A 19,260-nucleotide genomic window follows, 5' to 3' on the forward strand; every position below is an offset into this window, starting at 1 on the left:
GCTATTTAGAGAAGAAAAGATGGTGACTGGCAAGAAGGTAGGGAGGGAGAGTCTGTGAGATAGTGAGGGAGCGATAGCGGAGTGTGTGGACGTGTGAGGTGTGTGTGTGTGTGTGTGTGTGTGTGTGTGTGTGTGTGAGCTGGGGACAGTTAGATCCTGCAGGTCTTCCAGGGGGGTTGCCAAACCAGGCAGTCTTAGACGGCGAAACCCCGCTGCCACCACAAGCACTCAGGCGGACATCGCCGGCACAGAAACCATGCTATTTTGAAGAATAGAACGGCTTGGGACTAGGATCCTAGCCTCACCACCACCCAATCTGGTCTAAGATGCAAACCCGGAGCCTACGGCCTCTCAGGACAAAGACCTGCGACCACAGCTGCAGACCCACGGACACCAAGACTCCTGGCACCTTGGCCGCGGATTTCTGTGAGTCACAGAGTCCATCCCCCTACCCACCGGCCTGCTGCAGCGGCATAGGACTGCTAGATCCTCTCTGTGCAAGCAGGCCTCCTGGGTGCACAGAGGGAGACTGTTTCCCGCAGCACGCCGTTGCGCAACCAGTCTCTACGCCCACATACGGTGGGTGCTCTACCTGTATTTGAGCCTGAGTGCATGGACACAGGGACACTGTTTCTCGCTGTGTGTGCTTATGTACCCAGACACCATGCCCACACAAGATGGCTGCGTTACCTGACTTTGAACCTGGGCACGGGGACATGGATGTATGTTTCCCGGAGCATGCACTCGTGCAACCAGTCCCCATGCCCACACAAGATGGCTGCGCTACCTGAATTTGAGTCTGGGAATGTGGACACGAGGAGTCTGTAGCCCGCAGAGCGCACTTGTGCGACCAGACCCCAGGCCCACACAGGGCAGCTATGCCACCTGACTTTGATTCTGGTCGAGAGCACACAGAAGTCAGTTTTCCACAGCACAGGAGTGGACTTCCAGCCGACACAGGACAGCTGTGCAACTAGGTCCCCCAAGCAGACGGGGACCATTATTCTCTACACGAGAGGCAGCACTGAGCACCAGTTACTTAACTCTGTTTCTCATCACGCGCACAGGATCCCTGATTCCCAGTGCACACACATTAAGAGCCAGCGACTCCAATTCGCAGTGCATGCACACACAGGGACCCTGAATCTCGGTGTGAGCCCACACCAAGCGAAAGACTCCAGTGCTCAATTCTCGGCACAGGCACAGGGGGACACTGACCCTGGCTTGCACTAGGGGACTATGATTTTCGACACATGCCAGCGTGGTCACTTTCAGCATGGCGCAGGTGGGGTCCCTGATTCTAGGTGCATGCACTAGGCCACACTGAGTGCTGGTGACTTATCCTGGGCGAGCATGCCTTCTACATCAGCAACTTGAAGAATTGGAAAGAGAGCAACAATTAAAGCCCAGTTTGAGCAGATGGAAGCAAATAATAAAGATCAAAGTGGAAATAAATGACATAGAGACCAAAAAAAAAAAACATAGTATAAAAGATCAATGAAACCAAGAGCTGATTCATTAAAAGGGTAAACAAAATTGTTGAACCTCTAGCAAGGCTCACCAAGGAGCAAAGAGAGAGGACCCAAATAAACAAAATCAGAAACGAACGAAGTGAAGTAACAACAGACCCCACCAAAATACAAAGAATCATAAAAAAAACAAAAAACTATTAGCAACTGTACTCCAACAAACTGGTCAACCTAGAAGAAATGGAAATATTTCTAGAAAAATACGACCTTGTAAAACTCAATGAGGAGGAATCAAAAAATCTCAATAGGCCTATAACTATTGAGGAAATTGAAGCGGTAATAAAAAAAATCTTTTAACAAAAGCATTGGACCAGATGGTTTCACAGGGGAGTTTTATTAAACATTCAAAGAAGAAATGAAACCTATCTTCCTCAGACTACTACAAAAAATTCAAGACAAAGGAGCAATTCCAAGCTTTACAAAGCCAGCATTACCCTAATCCCAAAACCATATAAAAAGAATACAAAGAAGGAATTACCCACCAATATCCCTCATGAACATAGATGCCAACATTCTCAACAAAATTCTAGCAAATAGAATCCATTATTACATTAGAAAGATCATACACCATGACTAAGTGGGAATTATTCTGGGGATGCAAGGGTAGTACAATATTTGCAAATCAATAAATGTGATACAACACATAAACCAATAGAGATAAAACCATATTATCATATCCATTGATGTAGAAAAAGCATTTGACAAAATCATACACCTTTTTCTTGATAAAAAAAAATCTCTCATCAAGGTGGGAATAGAAGCTTCATATCTCAACATAATAAAAGCCATATATGACAAACCCACAGCCAACATTACTCAATGGATAAAAACTAAATCCATTCCCCTAAGAATAGAACAAGATAGGGATACCCACTTTCACCACTCCTATTCGACATAGTACTGGAAGTACTAGCCATAGTGATCAGAGAAGAAGAAGAAATAAAAGGCATACAAATTGAAAAAGAAGAAGTAAAACTGTTTATTCGCAGGTGACATAATATTGTACATAGAAAACCCCAAAGACTTCAACAAAAAACTACTAGACTTAATAAATTGAGCAATCTACCAAGATATAAAGTTCACACCCAGAAGTCAATGGCTTTTCTGTACACCAATAATGAACTCACAGAACGAGAAATTCCAGAAGCAATTCCATTTACCATTGCAACAAAAAAATTAAGATACCTAGAAATAAACTTAACCAAGGAGATAAAGGACCTGTACTAAGAAAATTTCAGAATACTGAAAAAAGAAATGGAGGAAGACATGAACAAATGGAAGAATATACCATGTTCATGGATTGGTAGAACCAACATCAATAAAATGTCCATAAAACCCCAAGCAATCTATAAATTCACTGCAATCCCTATTAAAATACCAACAGCGTACTTCAAAGACCTAGAACAAATTCTCCAAAAATTCATCTCTGAATAAAAGAAGACCCCCGAATAGCTGCAGCAATCTTTAGAAAGAAGAACAATGTTGGAGGGATCACAATACCAGATACCAAGCTATACTAAAAAACCACTTTTCTCAAAACTGCCTGGTACTGGCACATGAACAGACATAGAGACCAGTGGAACAGAACAGAGAACCTAGAAATTGACACAAGCCATTATGCTCAATTAATATTTGACAAAGGAGGCAAGAGCATACATTGGAGTCAAAACAGTCTCTTTAATAAATGGTGCTGGCTATTTGGACAGATACATGGGAAAAAAATGAAACTAGACCACCAACTTACACCATACAGAAAAACAAACTCAAACGGCTAAAGGACTTGAATGTAATAGGGGAAACCATAAAAATCCTACAAGACTCCATAGGCATCAAAATAGCAGACATATGTTGTAGCAATATCTTTACAGACACAGCCCCTAGGGCAATGGAAACTAAGGAGAAAATAAACAAATGGGACTACATCAAAATAAAAAGCTTCTGCAGAGCAAAAGAAACCATCAACAAAACAACAAGAAAGCCCACTGCATAGGAGAACATATTTTCCAATGATATTTCCGATGAGGTTTTAATCTCCAAATTTACAGGGAAGTCATACAACTTAACAAAAGGAAGATAAACGATCCAAACAAAAAAGTGGTCAAAGGATCTAAATAGACACTTTTCGAAAGAGGACATAGAGAAGGCCAAGAGACATATGAAAACATGCTCAAAGTCACTAATCATCCAAGAGATGCAAATCAAAACAACATTGAGATACCGTCGCACACCTGTCAGAATGGCTATCATCAACAAATCAACAAATGACAAGTGCTGGCGAGGATGTGGAGAAAAAGAACCCCTGTGCACTGCTGGTAGGAATGCAGACTGGTGCAGCCACTGTGAAGAACAGTATGGAATTTCCTCAAAAAGTTAAAAACGGAACTGCCATTTGACCCATTAATGCCACTTTTAGGAATATATCCCAAGAAAACAGAAACACCATTCAGAAAGGATATATGCACCCCTATGTTTATAGCAGCACAATTCACCATAGCTAAGATTTGGAAATAGCCTAAGTGTCCATCAGCAGATGAGTGGATTAGAAAATTATGGTACATCTACACAATGGAATAGTATGCTACTATAAAAAAGAAGGAATTCTTACCATTTGCAACAGCATGGATGGAACTGGAGAGCATTATGCTAAGTGAAATAAGCCAGTCAGTGAAAGAGAAATGCTACATGATCTCATTTATGTTTTATAAAGAACGTTATAAACTGATGAACAAAAATAGATACAGAGGCAGAGAAACATCGAACAGACTGTCAAACTACAGCGGGAAGGATGGGGAATAGAAGGGGGGAGAAGCAAGAGGGACTTGTATGCATGCATATAAGCATAGCCAATGGATGCAAGACACTGGGATGGGAGGGAATGTGCTAAGTGGTAGGCAAGGTCAGGGGAAGGTCAATGGGGGAAAAAGGAGACATGTATTACTACTGAAATACTTTAAACAATAAAATTAATAATAATATATGCTATTTAGATGAATTCCACCTGATGTTAAATGAGTAACAGGCATTCAGTTCTTACGTCAGAACTTCAAATATACAAAACTCTTAAAAGATTTTATAGACTTATGGTGAAAGGAAAGGATATTTTAAATGAAAGAATTTCATTTTGATTTCTTTTTACCTTAGTTAGATGATATTTTAACTCTACCTATTCTCTGAAAGCTGGAAGGATGTCCTTTTCTATTGTCAATAATTTTACTGCTCTTTTTGGATTAAAATTATTTCAAAAGTAAAAAAAGAAAATGAGATCATGTGTTGTTAGTGCCGGTGGTCTTGATCCAGCATCTAGAACCATTCAGGAATCTGGAGAAGGGCTGTGTGTAAGTTAAATAAGAGTCCAGAGATGAAACATAATTTTGGAAGGCATTATGGGGAGTCAGAGAAGACTTAGTTAAAGAAACTAAGTTCTCCTTGTCTCAGGACCCCTTGCTATTTATTAACACAAATTGTCCTAAGGCAAGGTAGATATACACATCAAAGGCCAGGGCTACTATACAGAATCCATTGTCAGATTATCAGGTTTGGGAGAAACTGCCTTCGGCTGTTCTGGTGTTTGGCCAGTAGGAGGCAATAACATGTAGATTGAAATGCCCTGAGCTGTCTGGCAGCAAGCAGATATTTTATGTATCATTTTCAGGTTTGGGAAAATGCCCTCAGCCATCTCCAGATGATTCAGCCCTGCTGACATGCTGGAATTGCTTTCCGGTACGTTAGCAAATTTAAAATGAGAATAATTATCCTTGGCCAGAAGGTTGTTGTGTCAGTCACTGGTCAGGGTACATAGAATCGACCAATGAATTCATATATAAGTGGACCAGCAATTCTATCTCTCCCCCCTTTCTCTCTCTCTCTCTCAAATAAATAAATAAATATAAATTTTTTTAAAAAATACACACACAAATAAAATGAAAATAATTAAGAGGTAAGGGGAACTCATGCGTAAAAGATACGCCAACTAATTTGAATGAATTTTATTTGACTCTTGATTCAAACACACTAAAAATATTTATAATTGGACAAATTTGAAAATTATATCTGATGGTGGTTAAGGAATTATTATTAATCTTTTCAGTACGGTCTTCAGTATTGGCAAGTATTTGATGAAATAGTCAATCATGCCCTGGTCAGTGTGGCTCAGTTTGGTTGGGCATTGTCCATGCACCAAACTGTTCAATTCCCTGTCAGGGCATATGCCTGGTTGTGGGCTCAATCCCTGATAGGGGGACCTGCAGGAGGCAGCAGATCAATGTTTCACTCTCACATCACTGTTTTTCTCCCACTCTCCCTCTCTGAAAATCAATTTTTAAAAAATAATCATATCTAGTTAGGGAGAATATAAGGAGCCTTTAAAAAATAATTTAGTCCGTATACATTAGAAAGCATTCATACTTTTAACTTGGTAGTATTCTACCTCTATGACTCTCTCCAAAAAAAGAAAACCAAAATGCAATTAGTTTTATATTAAAAAATGTTCTTTTAGGCATCATTGTTATAATACCAAATTCAAAATGGTCAGCACATAGGAAAATAGTGAAAGCATGGTAATCTAAACAGTGAAATATTATGTTGCATTTATTGACACAAAAAAGAGAGAAACATAATACTACTATGACAAATTCTTATAAACTAAACCTAAATCTTATCAAGACTCTCTTAAGAACCAGTTTACAGGCAATACAGAGGACAAAGAAAGATGTTATATCTAATCAAAAAAATCTAAAATGTAGGAAACTCTACAGAAAAATTACATGGTTCCTTCAACAAATAAATTACAAACCTCAGTTCACGAACATCCCCCATCTGTACCAATTCTGTTCTTGACCTCTCAACTCTTTCCTGTTGATGCCAGGATGCTCAATCACAAGTCTCTCAGTGGTAATTAAACCAAAGAATGCGCTATTATAAGTTAATTTACCCCTAAACCTCACATTGTTTACATCTCAGGAAATAGTGCTATGAGTGTTTTCATGTGTTTTGGTGGTTTTCCTTTGCTTGAATTGATGCTTACTATTATTAAATACATACAGTAAGTCACCATGAGTTATAAGAAGGTTAATGATAGCAAAGTGAAAAGAAAAGCTGTGAGAACAATAAAGCTTAAAAAAGAAATAATTGCAAAGTATGGTAGAGTTTTTCATGTAATCTGTACATTTCATTTCCTTCTTGTTAAATGTTCATTTACATATCATGTTCTTTTGGTTTTTAAAGTATATAGATTAAACTGTATATGAGATATATACTATATATATTTAAGAAAAGTTAAAACAGGAAAACGTGGGGGTCTGGAATGGATTAATTCAATCTTCATTATTTCTAATGAGAAAAAATGATTCGGTTTTCAAAAAAAATCTCAAATAGCCCACCTGAATGAATTCAAGAACTGAAAAAAAAACAACAAAAAACTTAAGAGGTAAGGGGACCTCGTGGGTAAAAGAGATGCCAACTAATTTGAATAAATTTTATTTGACTCTTGATTCAAACACACTAAAAATATTTATAATTGGACAAATTTGAAAACTATATCTGATGGTGGTTAAGGAATTATTAATCTTTTCAGTATGATCTTCAGATTGTGATTGAAATACATATCCTATATAATCCTATCTAATAAAAGAGTAATATGCAAATTGACCATCACTCCAACACACAAGATGGCCGCCCCCATGTGGACACAAGATGGCCTGCAGGGGAGGGCAGTTGTGGCGGGGGGAGGGGGGGGACTCAGGCCTGCAGGGGAGGGTAGTTGGGGGCGACCAGGCCTCTAGGGGAGGTCAGTTGGGGTAGACCAGGCCAGCAAGGGAGGGCAGTTGGGGGGAATCCAGACCTGCAGGGGAAGGCAGTTGGGGGGTGACCAGTCCTGCAGGGGGGGGACAGTTGGGGGGACCCAGCCTGCAGGGGAGGGCAGTTGGGGGGACCAGGCCTGCAGTGGAGGGCAGTTGGAGACCAGTCCTGCAGGGGAGGACATTTGGAAGGTACCCAGGCCTGCAGGGTAGGGCAGTTGAGGGGACCAGGCTGACAGGAGAGGGCAGTTAGGGGCGATCGGGCCATCATGGGAGCAGTTAGGCATTGATCAAGCTGGCATAGGAGTGGTTAGAGGGTGATCGGGTTGGCAGGTAGAAGTGGTTAGGGGCAATCAGGCAGGCAGGCAGGCAAGCTGTTGGGAGCTAGCAGTTCTGCATTGTGAGTGGGATGTCCGACTGCCCATTTAGGTCCACGGTATCGAGCCTAAACGGGCAGTTGGACATCCCTCAAGGGGTCCCAGATTGGAGAGGGTACAGGCAGGGCTGAGGGACGCACCTTCCCCCGTGCACGAATTTCATACACTGGGTCTATAGTCCTATATAATAAAAGGCTAATATGCAAATTGACCAAACAGCAGAACAACCTGTCACTATAATGTGCACTCTCCACCAGGGGGCAGACAGTCAATGCAGGAACTGCTACCTGGTGGTCAGTGCGCTCCCACAGGGGGAGCACTGCTCAATCAGAAGCCAGGCTCACGGCTGGCGAGTGCAGCGGCGGTGGCAGGAGCCTCTCCAGCCTCTGCGGCAGTGCTGAGGATGTCCGACTGATAGCTTAGGCCCACTCTTTGTGGGGAGTGGGCCTACACCATTAGTCGGACATCCACGAAGGGCTCCCAGACTTCAAGAGGGCACAGGTCTGTCTGAGGGAACCCCCCAACCCCTCTAGTGCATGAATATCATGCACCAGGCCTCTAGTCAATTTATAATATGCCTAGAATTTTTTTCAATATGATCCTAGTTTGGGTAGGGTGGTAGTGAGGGGCTTTAGAGGGAGCAAGATTGGTGATTGGCCATGTGGAGAAGCCAGATAGTGGGTACATGGGGCTTCATTTTCTTTTCTCACTACTTTTGTGTATGTTTGAAAATACCTACAATAAAATGTCCAAAAACAATTAACTTGAATATAGGAAAATTTAAGGTTATTTAAAATGAAAAAGAGCATGATATACATGCATAAATTTCAGCTATGGTTGTTTTTTAAATACAGAGGGAAAAATATACAAAATGTTAGCAGTGGCTGCTTTTAAGTAGTGAGATTATGCATGACTTTTCATAATAAAGTTTTATTGTATGCATATAAATGTACAAATTAGCCATATTTTTTACAATAAGCACTTTTAAATTTTATTTTAGTGAATAGTTCCAAATTCAGTGGTATATGCAGCAAAACTACTCATTTTTCAATCACCCAGTTACTCCCAGAAGTTACCAGTTTTCCATTTTTTGTATACTCATTTTAAAGATGTACATATGTATTCTTTTTTTTAAAGTATATTTTTATTGATTTCAGAAAGGAAAGGAGAGGGGAGAGAGAGAGAAACATCAATGATGAGAGAATCACTGATCGGCTACCTCCTGCATGCCTCCTACTGGGAATCAAGCTCGCAACTCAGGCATGTGCCCTTGCGTGGAATCAAACCCCAGGACCCTTCAGTCCGCAGGCCAACACTCTATCTACTAAGCCAAACCAGTTAGCACTGTATACTTTTTAAACATGCAAATTGTAATGCACTATACACTGTTTTGTTGTTTCTATTTAGCAATACTAGAGGCCCGGTCATGAAAATTCATGCACTTGAGGGGAGGTCCCTCAGCCCAGCCTGCCCCCTCTCACAGTCCGGGAGCCCTCAGGGGCAGGAGGGGATTTGGAGATCAGGGGAAGGCAACACCCCCATCACACCTCTGGTGCCTCCACTGCCAGCAACGAAAGCCTCGGCTGGCCCTGGTTACCTGAGCCTCGGGCGGCCCTAGGCGGTTGGGCAGCCGACATCTGAACCTTGCCTGCGCCTTAGGCGTCAGCTGGGCAGCTGACATCTGAGGCTAGCGTGTGCCTCAGGCCAGCCCTAGGTGGCTGGGCAGCTGACATCCGAGGTTTGCCTGTGCTTCTGGCGTCAACTGGGAAGCGGCCATCCGAGGCTTGCCTGCGCCTCGGGCATTGGCTGGGCAGGCGCAATCCGAGTCTTGCCTGTGCCTCAGGCTGGCCCTGGGCAGCTGGGGGGCTGAGGGCGGGTCCGGCCCACTGTGCGCCTGCATCCCCCCGGCGGAGCTGAAAGGACTGGGGGCTCTGGTGCTGCTGAGGCAACTGGGTGCCGCCATCTTGTGGCTATGGCATGATGGTCAGATTGCATATTCACTCTTTATTAGATAGGACTAGAGGCCTGGTGCACGAAATTCATGCACAGAGGGGGGGGGGCGTGTCCCTCAGCCCAGCCTGCACCCTCTCCAATCTGGGAACCCTCTCACAATCCAGGACTTCTGGCTCCCAACTGATCACCTGCCTGCCTTCCTGATTGCCCCTAACTGCTTTTGCCTGCCAGCCTGATCACCCCCTAACCACTCCGCTGCCAGCCTGATTGATGCCTAACTGCTCCCCAGCCAGCCTGTTTGCCCCCAACTTCCCTCCTCTGCCGGCCTGGTCACCCCTAACTCCCCTCCCCTGCAGGGTTGATCGCCTCCAACTGCCCTCCCTTGCAGGCCTGGTGCCTCCCAACTACCCTCCCCTGCTGGCCATCTTGTAGTGGCCATCTTGTGTCCACATGGGGGCAGGATCTTTGACCACATGGGGCAGCTATATTGTGTGTTGCAGTGATGGTCAATCTGCATATTACTCTTTTATTAGATAGGATAGAGGCCTGGTGCATGGGTGGGGGCCAAATGGTTTGCCCTGAAGGGTGGAGGTTCCCTTGGGGCGTGGGGCGGCCTGAGTGAGGGTCATGTGGTGGTTTGCATGCCGGCCATGCCCCCTGGTGACCCAAGAGGAGGCCCTGGTATCTGGAATTTATTTACCTTCTACAATTGAAACTTTGTAGCCTGGAGCAAAGCCAAGCCTCCTGCTCGCTCCGCGGCCAGCAGCGATTTCTGTTGGAGTTAATTCACCTTCTATAATTGAAACTTTGTAGCCTTGAGTGGAGGCTTAGGCCAGCAACAGGAGGCGAAAAGCTTGGCTTCTTTTGTTACCAGGGAAACCCAAGCCTCCCTCCCACTCTCTGTGGCTGTAGCCATCTTGGTTGGGTTTATTTGCATATTTGCTCCTGATTGGCTGGTGGGAGTGGCTTGGCTGGTGGGCGTGGCTTGTGTAGCGGAGTGAGGGTTAATTTGCATATTGCTCTATTATTAGGTTAGCTATTTTGTAGATTGAACCTCAAGGTGCTGCTTATTTTTTCACAGCTTCTTAGTCCCTTTGGATTGACATACAGGTTTGCTGCTTCAAACAATACTGAAATGATTAATCTTGCATGAATATCAATTTACACATATGCAAGTTTATTTAATAGGAAGAATTAGTTGTGGAATTACTGGATCCATTTATATGTATATAATTTTGATAACAGTTTTCAGATTGCTGTCCATATAGAGTAAAAATTGAAAGATTTTATTTGCATTGCTCTCAGTATAAATGTGATTGAAGATCTTTTCAGTTTTTTAAGAGCTATTTTCACTTCCTCTTGTGAATTCTGTTACTACCCCATGCCTCTATTCCAACTCAGTTATTGAGTAATATTCTTAATAATTTGTAGGTGCTCATTATGCATTTTAGAAATTAGCATTTTTTCTGTAATATAAATTACAAATATTTTCCTCCAGTTTATTTGTCTTTTAATGTTTAATGTGGTTGAATTTTGGTGTCATGTCACACAACAATTTTTTTTAAATTTTATTATCACATTGATCGATTGTTCTAGGTTTTATGTGCTTTTGCCTTAGTTATATTTTACACTTGAATATTTGATGTATCTAGAATATATCCTAGTCAGTATGAGGCTCAGGTCCACTTTAATTTGGTTTCCAAATTGCTACTAAGATGCCTCACAATATTTTTCCCCCTGATTTAAAGTGTCATCATATTCTAAGTTTAAGTACCCATGTGTTTTATGTATGTGTATTACTGGCCTCTCCATTCTGGTCTATGGATATTTACATTCTAGTACCTTAGTTTTAATTATTGTATCTTTTTAATATCTTTTTTAATACTCTGGAAGTAGTCCTTCCCCACTCTTAGAATTTTTTTGGCTCTTCTTGGTTGTTTATTTTTCAGCATCAACTTTCAGATCAGGTTGTCTAACTTAAAGAAAAATTATTTTGGTATTTCTATTTTTATGGCCTTCAATTTAAAGATTAACTTAGAGAACATTGACTTTTTAATGCTGTCCTCACATCCTCTTATCCAGGATCATCGTATGCCAGGGGTCTTCAAACTTTTTAAACAGGAGGCCAGTTCACTGTCCCTCAGACCGTTGGAGGGCCGGTCTATAGTTTAAAAAAAACTATGAACAAATTCCTATGCACACTGCACATATCTTATTTTGAAGTAAAAAAACAAAACGGCAAAAACACCTGCATGTGGCCCATGGGCCGTAGTTTGAGGACGCCTGTCGTATGCCCTTCTATGTGTTGGATTCATTTATTTCCTTAGGAAATATGTAAATGATTCTTTAGATCTTGTTACATTTGTTGTAAAATTTATTTCTAGATTATTCTTTATTGATGTTATAAATACCAATTTTTTCTTCCATTGTAACTTTATTATTATTGTCTATATGTAAGTAGACTAAAATATCATGTATAGGTATATATTCATTTTATACCTACTCATTCTTTTAAATTAATTGCTTCTAATAGTCTTTAAGTTGATATTCTTGGATTTTTAAGAATGTAATGATTTTATATAAAACTAGCTGCCCGGTGCATGGGATTTGTGCACTGGTGGGGGGTGTGGCCTGCGGGGATTGGCCTGCTGTGGGAGTGCTGCTCATCCCAGTCAGCCAAGCGGCTGTGGACCCGCCCTCTGCGCGGCTGCGCCTGCTGTAGAGAGCAGACGCTCATCCCGGTCAGCCACGCGGCACTCCCACTGTGGGAGTGCACTCACCACCAGGACACAGCTCCTGAGTTGAGTGTCTGCCCCCTGGTGGTCAGTACGTATCATAGCGACTGCTTGTTCTGGTTGTTCCGTCGTTCGGTCACTGGGCTTTTATTATATAGGATGATACCATCTGTAAAAAAGTCTTTTCTTTCTAATACTACTGATTTTTCTTTATAGTTATATTAGCATGGTATTTTTAATTAGAAAAAATATTAAATTTATGAATTTTGAAGTAATGCATGCCCCTAAGTAATCTTTAGCCTGAATAGTACCCTCTTAATAAGTTCAATTAGACTTCTTGAAACTGTACATATTCTGAACTCCTCAGTAAACCTCTTTAATGATATTTAATGTTACTTTCTCAAAAAGTTAAAAAAATGAAATATTCACTTTGAAAATAAATATATTTATTAATGATATTTAAATATTAAAACATAATTGCTTTTTCTTCAGGATCAAATGGCTATTGCATGTGGATCTCGAGCTCATTTGCAAACAGAATCAATTGCTCAGGTAAGGCTTTGATTAACTGAATAGATCAGTAGTTCTTTCCCCTTTTATATATACAGTAGCACAAAATAAACTTTTATATTTAATATCATAAAAATTAAGTCCCTCCAAAAAAAGAAAATTTTTATTTTGGAAAGTTTATGAAGGACTTGCACTTTTAGGAATGATTTTTTTTTTTAATGAGTACAAGAAGAATTCACTTTAACTTGGACTGCAAGCAGCTTTCTTTGATTTTGATTTTTAAGACACAAAGAAGGAGTCCCCATTCAATTATAATATAAGACAAATTTTCCTAAATGGTGCCTTTTGAACGTATCAGCTTGCTTTTTGTTTTTCCATATTGGCACACTTAAATACTATATTTTTAGTTTCATTCAAAGTTTAAATTTTGTTTAACTTTATTCCTCTTAGAGAAGCACTATAGGAATGACTTGAAAGAATAAATAAGGAATCGTCGCATGTAATGTTTTGGTGATTTTTACTTTTTTAAAAATTTTTCACTTACTGTTAATATACAATATTATTAGTTTCAGGTGTACAATGTAGTGATTAGGCAATTTTTAAAATTATTTCATTTAAAAAATGCAGGCCTATTATATCAAGTTCAATAATTGTCTATTATATTCTTAATGGCTGATCTGTTACAATAGTCAATGGATTAAAAATCAAGTTGTATTTTTTAGTGCAAGGTCAAAATTATCTGGGGAATGTCTTTTTTAAATGCAACATTTCTAGGCCAATCCCAGACACTCTAAATAAGCCTCTAGCAATGGGGCTAGGAGTTTGCATTTTAAAAAATTTTCCAGGTTACTCTTATGCATACCAAAGTTTGAGAACCACCAGAATAAAAGTTTGAATCTTTCCCTCAATGATTCTGAAATAAGAAATTCTAGACACAGACACCAGGTGTGTTAGGGCATAAACGGGAGTGGGGTGGGAGGACAATGAGGGGATAAGGAAACATATGTAATACCTTAGTCAATAAAGAAAAAAAATTCTTATTTTATTTTTCAAGATAAACTGATGGCAAAGTTATAGAGCCTCTTAAGGATTATGTTTAAACTAGTAGCCCATTGCAGGAAGATTCCTGCAATAGGGCTTCCTTCTGCGCTCTCCCCCGCCCCCCCTGCTTGCCTCCCTTCTCTGCCAGCCCCACCTGCTTGCCTCCCTTCTCCCCACTCCACCTGCTTGCCTCTCCGCAGCTTCACTCCCTTCTGCAGCGCTTGGCTTCTTTCTATGCTGTCTTGATATGCAAATTAACCGCTATCTTGGTTGGGTTGATTTGCATACTCGCCCTGATTGGCTGGTGGGCGTGGCTTTGGCATAGCGAAGTTGCGGTCAATTTGCATATTGCTCTTTTATTAGGTAGGATGTGGAAACCTAGACTCCTTTTTTAAGAAGTAAATTATTCTAACATCTTCCCCATGTAGTTCAGTGCTTTATATTCATACTAGTAGCCCATTTGCAGGATTCAATCCTGCAAGCAGCTGCTTCGGCCGCGTGCACTGCCGCTGCCGCCCTCCGCGCTCCGCCCCGCCCCGCCGCGCTCCGCCCCGCCCCGCCGCGCTCTGCCCCGCCACACTCCACCCCGCCCCGCCGCGCTCCACCGCACCCAGCCGCGCCCCGCCCGCCACGCTCTGCCCGGGCTTTCCCTCTGGCAGCCACCTTGCTTTCTGCTTTTCCTCCCTCTTCCTTCTAAGTTGTCTTCAGTCTTCACTCCTCCCTCCCTCAGCGTATGCAAATTAACCGCCATCTTTGTTGGGTAATTTGAATACTCACCCTGATTGGCTGGTGGGCGTGGCTTTGTCTGGTGGGCGTGGCTTGGGCGTGGCGAAGGTGCGGTCAATTTGCATATTACTCTTTTATTAGGTAAGATGGACTTTCAATGGTATTTTAACCCTTTGAACTCGCTTGCTTTTTTCTCGATTTTTTTATTCTAATGCTAACCGTGTCAAGTCACACTCAACATCTGAGTGCAAAAGGTTAAAAAGGTTAATCTATTAATTATAGAAAACATTATACTTTTAGAAATTTAAAACTAAAAGAGTTTAGCGATTAGCTAGTTCAACTTGATCACTTTACAGATATGTGTGGGATAAAGAAAGAAAAATATATGTCCAAGATATTCAGCACATTAGTTTTAATTATAAAATAGTAGAAGCTGTAAAATACTAAATTCCAACACTAGAAAATATAGGTGTTTCCCCTGGGTGAAATATCATCCAAACAATAAAATAGATGAAAATGGAGACTATAAAACATGGGAAAATACCTAAAATATGAAGTTGTATAAAAAAAATTACCTATACTAATAAAAGGGTAATGTGTTGATTAGATTGGAACACCTTCCGGGAGACCTTCCGGATGTCCTTCCAGACAAAGCCATGGTGGCGGGGCTGAGGCAGAGGCGGTTAGGGGAGATCAGGCCAAGAGGGTAGGGCAGTTTGGGGTGATCAGGCTGGTGGAGGGGCAGTTGGGGGAGAGCAGGCTGGCAGGGGGACAGTTGGGGGCGAACAGGCTGGCATTGGGGTAGTTGGGGGTGATCAGGCTGGCAGGGGGGCTATTTGGGGGTGAGCAGGCCAGCAGGGTGGGGGTAGTTGGGGAAGAACAGACCAGCAGGCAGAGTGGTTAGGGGTGATCAGGCAGGCAGGCATGTGAGCAATTAGGAGCCAGCAGTCCTGGATTGCGAGAGGGATGTCCGACTGTCAGTTTAGGCCCGATCCCACACGGCAGTCAGATATCCCCTGAGGGGTCCCAGATTGGAGAGGATGCAGGCCGTGCTGAGGGACATCCCCCCCATGCACAAATTTCATGCACCGGGCCACCAGTATATATATATGAAAGCCTAAGCGACTGTTATGACCAGAACGACGGGTCGATAAGTCACTATGACACGCACTGACTACCAGGGGGCAGACACTCAATGCAAGAGCTGATCCCTGGTGGTCATTGTGCTCCCACAACCAACCTCCCATGGCTGGCCAACCTCCCTCAGTCCCTCCTTCCAGGCCGGAAAACCTCCAATGGTCCCTTCCCCCAGCCAGCCACCCTCCCACAGTTCCTACCCCCACTGGCTGGCCACAATCAGCCCCTCCCCTCACCAGCGGGCCCTGACCATTCCTCCCACTCTCCCTTCCCTCTAACCTCCCACGGTTCCTACCCCTCACTGGTGTGCCCGATCAGCCCCTCCCTCTGGCTGACCAACCTCCCATGGCCCCTTTTCCACAGGTGCCCAACCTCCTGTTCCCCCGCTCTCCCTGGCCAGCTGGCCAGCCTCCCATGGCCCCGCCCCCCAGTGAGCCAACCTTTCACGACCCCTCCCCGGCCATCTAGCCAACCACCCGTGGCTCCTCCCTGCAGGCAACCAACCTCCTGTGGTCCATTGCCCCCCACCCCCGGCCGGCAAGCCAGCTGGAGGAAGGGACACAGGAGGTTGGCTGCTGGTCCCAATTAGAACTGGGTGAGTAACCCCACCCATGCACGAATTCGTACACTGGGCCTCTAGTACAGTATAATTTTTTATATAAAAATATCAATGCAAACCAAAACACTTAATGAAAATAGACTAGGACTAATTTAACTAGAGGACCGGTGCACAAATTCATGCACAGGAACGCCGTCTGCTGCTCCTGCCTGCCATCCTGCCTACCACTTCTGCTCATCCTGCCCCCACTGTGTCTGCCACAGGCTCATGCACAGTTATTCGCAATTAGGAGAGGCTTGCACCACCACAGTGGCGTTCGCCAGCCGTGAGCCCTGTGTCTGCTGCCCGCCCCGTGGGTGGTTGAGGGGAGGGACCAGGACACAATTGGTCCTCCGGATGGGCGGTGGGATGCCTTGCAATCCCCAGATCCAGATCCATACCGCTAATGTTTGCGACACGTTTGAGGAAGCGGCCGCAGTGCCCAAGGCCGACTTCCAGGAGGCTGGCAGCTCTTTCGGGATCCTGCCAGTGGCACATGTCCATTGGTGCCTGGCCCGTCCTCTGGAGATTGGACCTGCAGGACTACTGAGGGGGTGCGTGGCTGCTGCCCTGCTGGTGGGCCGCCAGGACAGGTCGGTCAGCTGAGCGGCACTCCCACTGTGGGAGCACACTGATCTCCAAGGGGCAGCTCCTGCATTGAGCGTCTGCCCCCTGGTGATCAGTGTGCATCATAGCAACCGGTTGACTGTTTGTTTCATCGCTTAGGCTTTTATTTATATAGACTAGTGACCTGGTATACAAATTCATGCATATTGAAAGGAAATTAATTAGAAGCAATCCTACCTAATAAAGACAGAATATGTTAATTTACTCTAACGCCATCACAAAGATGGCGGCGCCCACAGACAATAAGGAGGAAATATGCTAATTGACTACCCTGCCCTCAAAGATGGTAGCACCCACAGCCAATAAGGAGGGAATATGCTAATTGAGTGCCCCGCCCTCAAAGATGGTGGCACCCACAGCCACAAGAGGGCGGCGCCCAATCCCCTCCGCCCCCAGCCACCCAGGGCTGGCCCCAGGCAAGCCTCGGATGGTGGCTGTCCAGCCGACGCCCAAGGCGCAGGCAAGCCTCGAATGGCAGCTGCCCAGCCTTCTAGGGCTGCCCAAGGCTCAGGTAACCATGGCCAGCCGAGGCTTGTGCCGCCGGCAGTGGCAGCAGCAGAGGTGTGATGGGGCATCGACTCCCCCTAATTGCCTGGTCACCTCCCACCCCTGAGGTCTCCCAGACTGTGAGAGGGGGCAGGCCAGGCTGAGGGACTCCCCCTCCAGTGTATGAATTTTCATGCACCGGGCCTCTAGTATCACTATTCGCCCTTTCTCTATAATAGAAGTGTCAACCAAATTCACGATCGACAATGAAAGATGAAAACATACACATGGAATTGGTGCCAGTGAGAGCTTTATATGTATTGTGCATGTGCATTCAACTTAGCCTTTTATTTTCCAGCTCATTAATTTTTTTATTTTTTTGTTTTGTTTTTTTATAAAATCTTTATTTTTCAGATTATTACAGATGTTCCTCTTTTGTTCCCTGATAGCTCCCCTCCAACAGTTCCTACCCACTCCAGTCCTTCTGTCCCCCCCACCCATCCGACTTCATCCTTAGGTGTAAGCTCTTTGTCCAATCTCTTCCCGCACCCCACACATCCCCTTCCCCCGAGAATTCTCTGTCTGTTCTCTTTCTATGACCCTAATTCTATTACATTCACCAGTTTGTTCTGTTCATCAGGTTTTTTTTATTCATTTGACTTTTAGATTCACTTGTTGATAGATATGTATTTGTTGTCACTTTGTTGTTCATAATTTTTTTTATCTTTACCTTTTTTTTTCTTCCTCTTCTTAAAGAATACCTTTCAGAATTTCATATAATACTGGTTTGGTGGTGATGAAGTCCTTTAGTTTTTTTCTTGTCTGTGAAGATCTTTATCTGACCTTCAATTCTAAATGATACCTTTGCTGGGTAGAGTAATCTTGGTTGTAGGTTCTTGCTGTTCATCACTTTGAATATTTCTTGACACTCCCGTCTGGCCTGCATATTTTCTGTTGAGAAGTCAGCTGACAATCGTATGGGTACTCCCTTGTAGGTAACTGACTGTTTTTCTCTTGCTGCTTTTAAGATTCTCTCTTTGTCTTTTGCCCTTTGCATTTTAATTATGATGTGTCTTGGTGTGGTCTTCTTTGGATTCCTCTTGTTTGGGGTTCTGTGCGCTTCCTGAACTTGTAATTCTATTTCGCTCACCAGTTGGGGGAAGTTTTCAGTCATTATTTCTTCAAATAGGTTTTCAATATCTTGCTCTCTCTCTTCTTCCGGCACACCCATAATTGGGATGTTGGTACGCTTGAAGTTGTCCCAGAGGCTCCTTACACTATCTTCACATTTTTGGATTCTTTTTGCTTCATGCTTTTCTGGTTGGGTGTTTTTTACTTCTTCATATTTCAAATCTTTGACTTGATTCTTGAGATCCTCTAGCCTGTTGTTGGATCTCTGTATATTATTCTTTATTTCAGCCATTGTATGCTTAATTTCTGATTGATCTTTTTTCATATCCTTGAGGGTCTCACTAAATTTCTCAGAAGTTTCTAGAAGATTCTTGAGTAACTTTATAACTGTGGTTTTGAACTCTATGTCCAATATTTTGCTTTCATCCATTTCTTTCATTTGTGATTTGTTTCTTTGTCTCTGCATTTTGGCTGCTTCCCTGTATTTGTTTCTATGTACTGGGTAGCTGCTAAGTCTCCTTGAGTTGATAGAGTAGCTCTGTGTGGTAGGTGTCCTATAGGGCCCAGTGGCTCATCCTCCCCAGTCACCTGAGGTGGACACTCCTGGTGCACCCC

At 43.3% G+C, this 19,260-nt stretch overlaps 1 protein-coding gene across 3 annotated transcripts in view; it reads left to right on the plus strand.

The window, feature by feature from the left end:
- Nucleotides 1-19,260, plus strand: part of ALG5 (ALG5 dolichyl-phosphate beta-glucosyltransferase) — an 89,662-nt gene that overhangs the window by 42,418 nt on the left and 27,984 nt on the right. For all 3 annotated transcript variants that reach the window (XM_079778765.1, XM_079778763.1, XM_079778764.1), the window contains one exon: nt 12,882-12,941. In XM_079778765.1, coding sequence (XP_079634891.1) covers nt 12,882-12,941 — 60 coding nt within the window. The remainder of the gene's footprint in view (nt 1-12,881; nt 12,942-19,260) is intronic.

This window comes from Cnephaeus nilssonii (genome assembly GCF_951640355.1).
Source record: "Cnephaeus nilssonii genome assembly, chromosome: 8".
NCBI classification, from domain to species: domain Eukaryota; kingdom Metazoa; phylum Chordata; class Mammalia; order Chiroptera; family Vespertilionidae; genus Cnephaeus; species Cnephaeus nilssonii.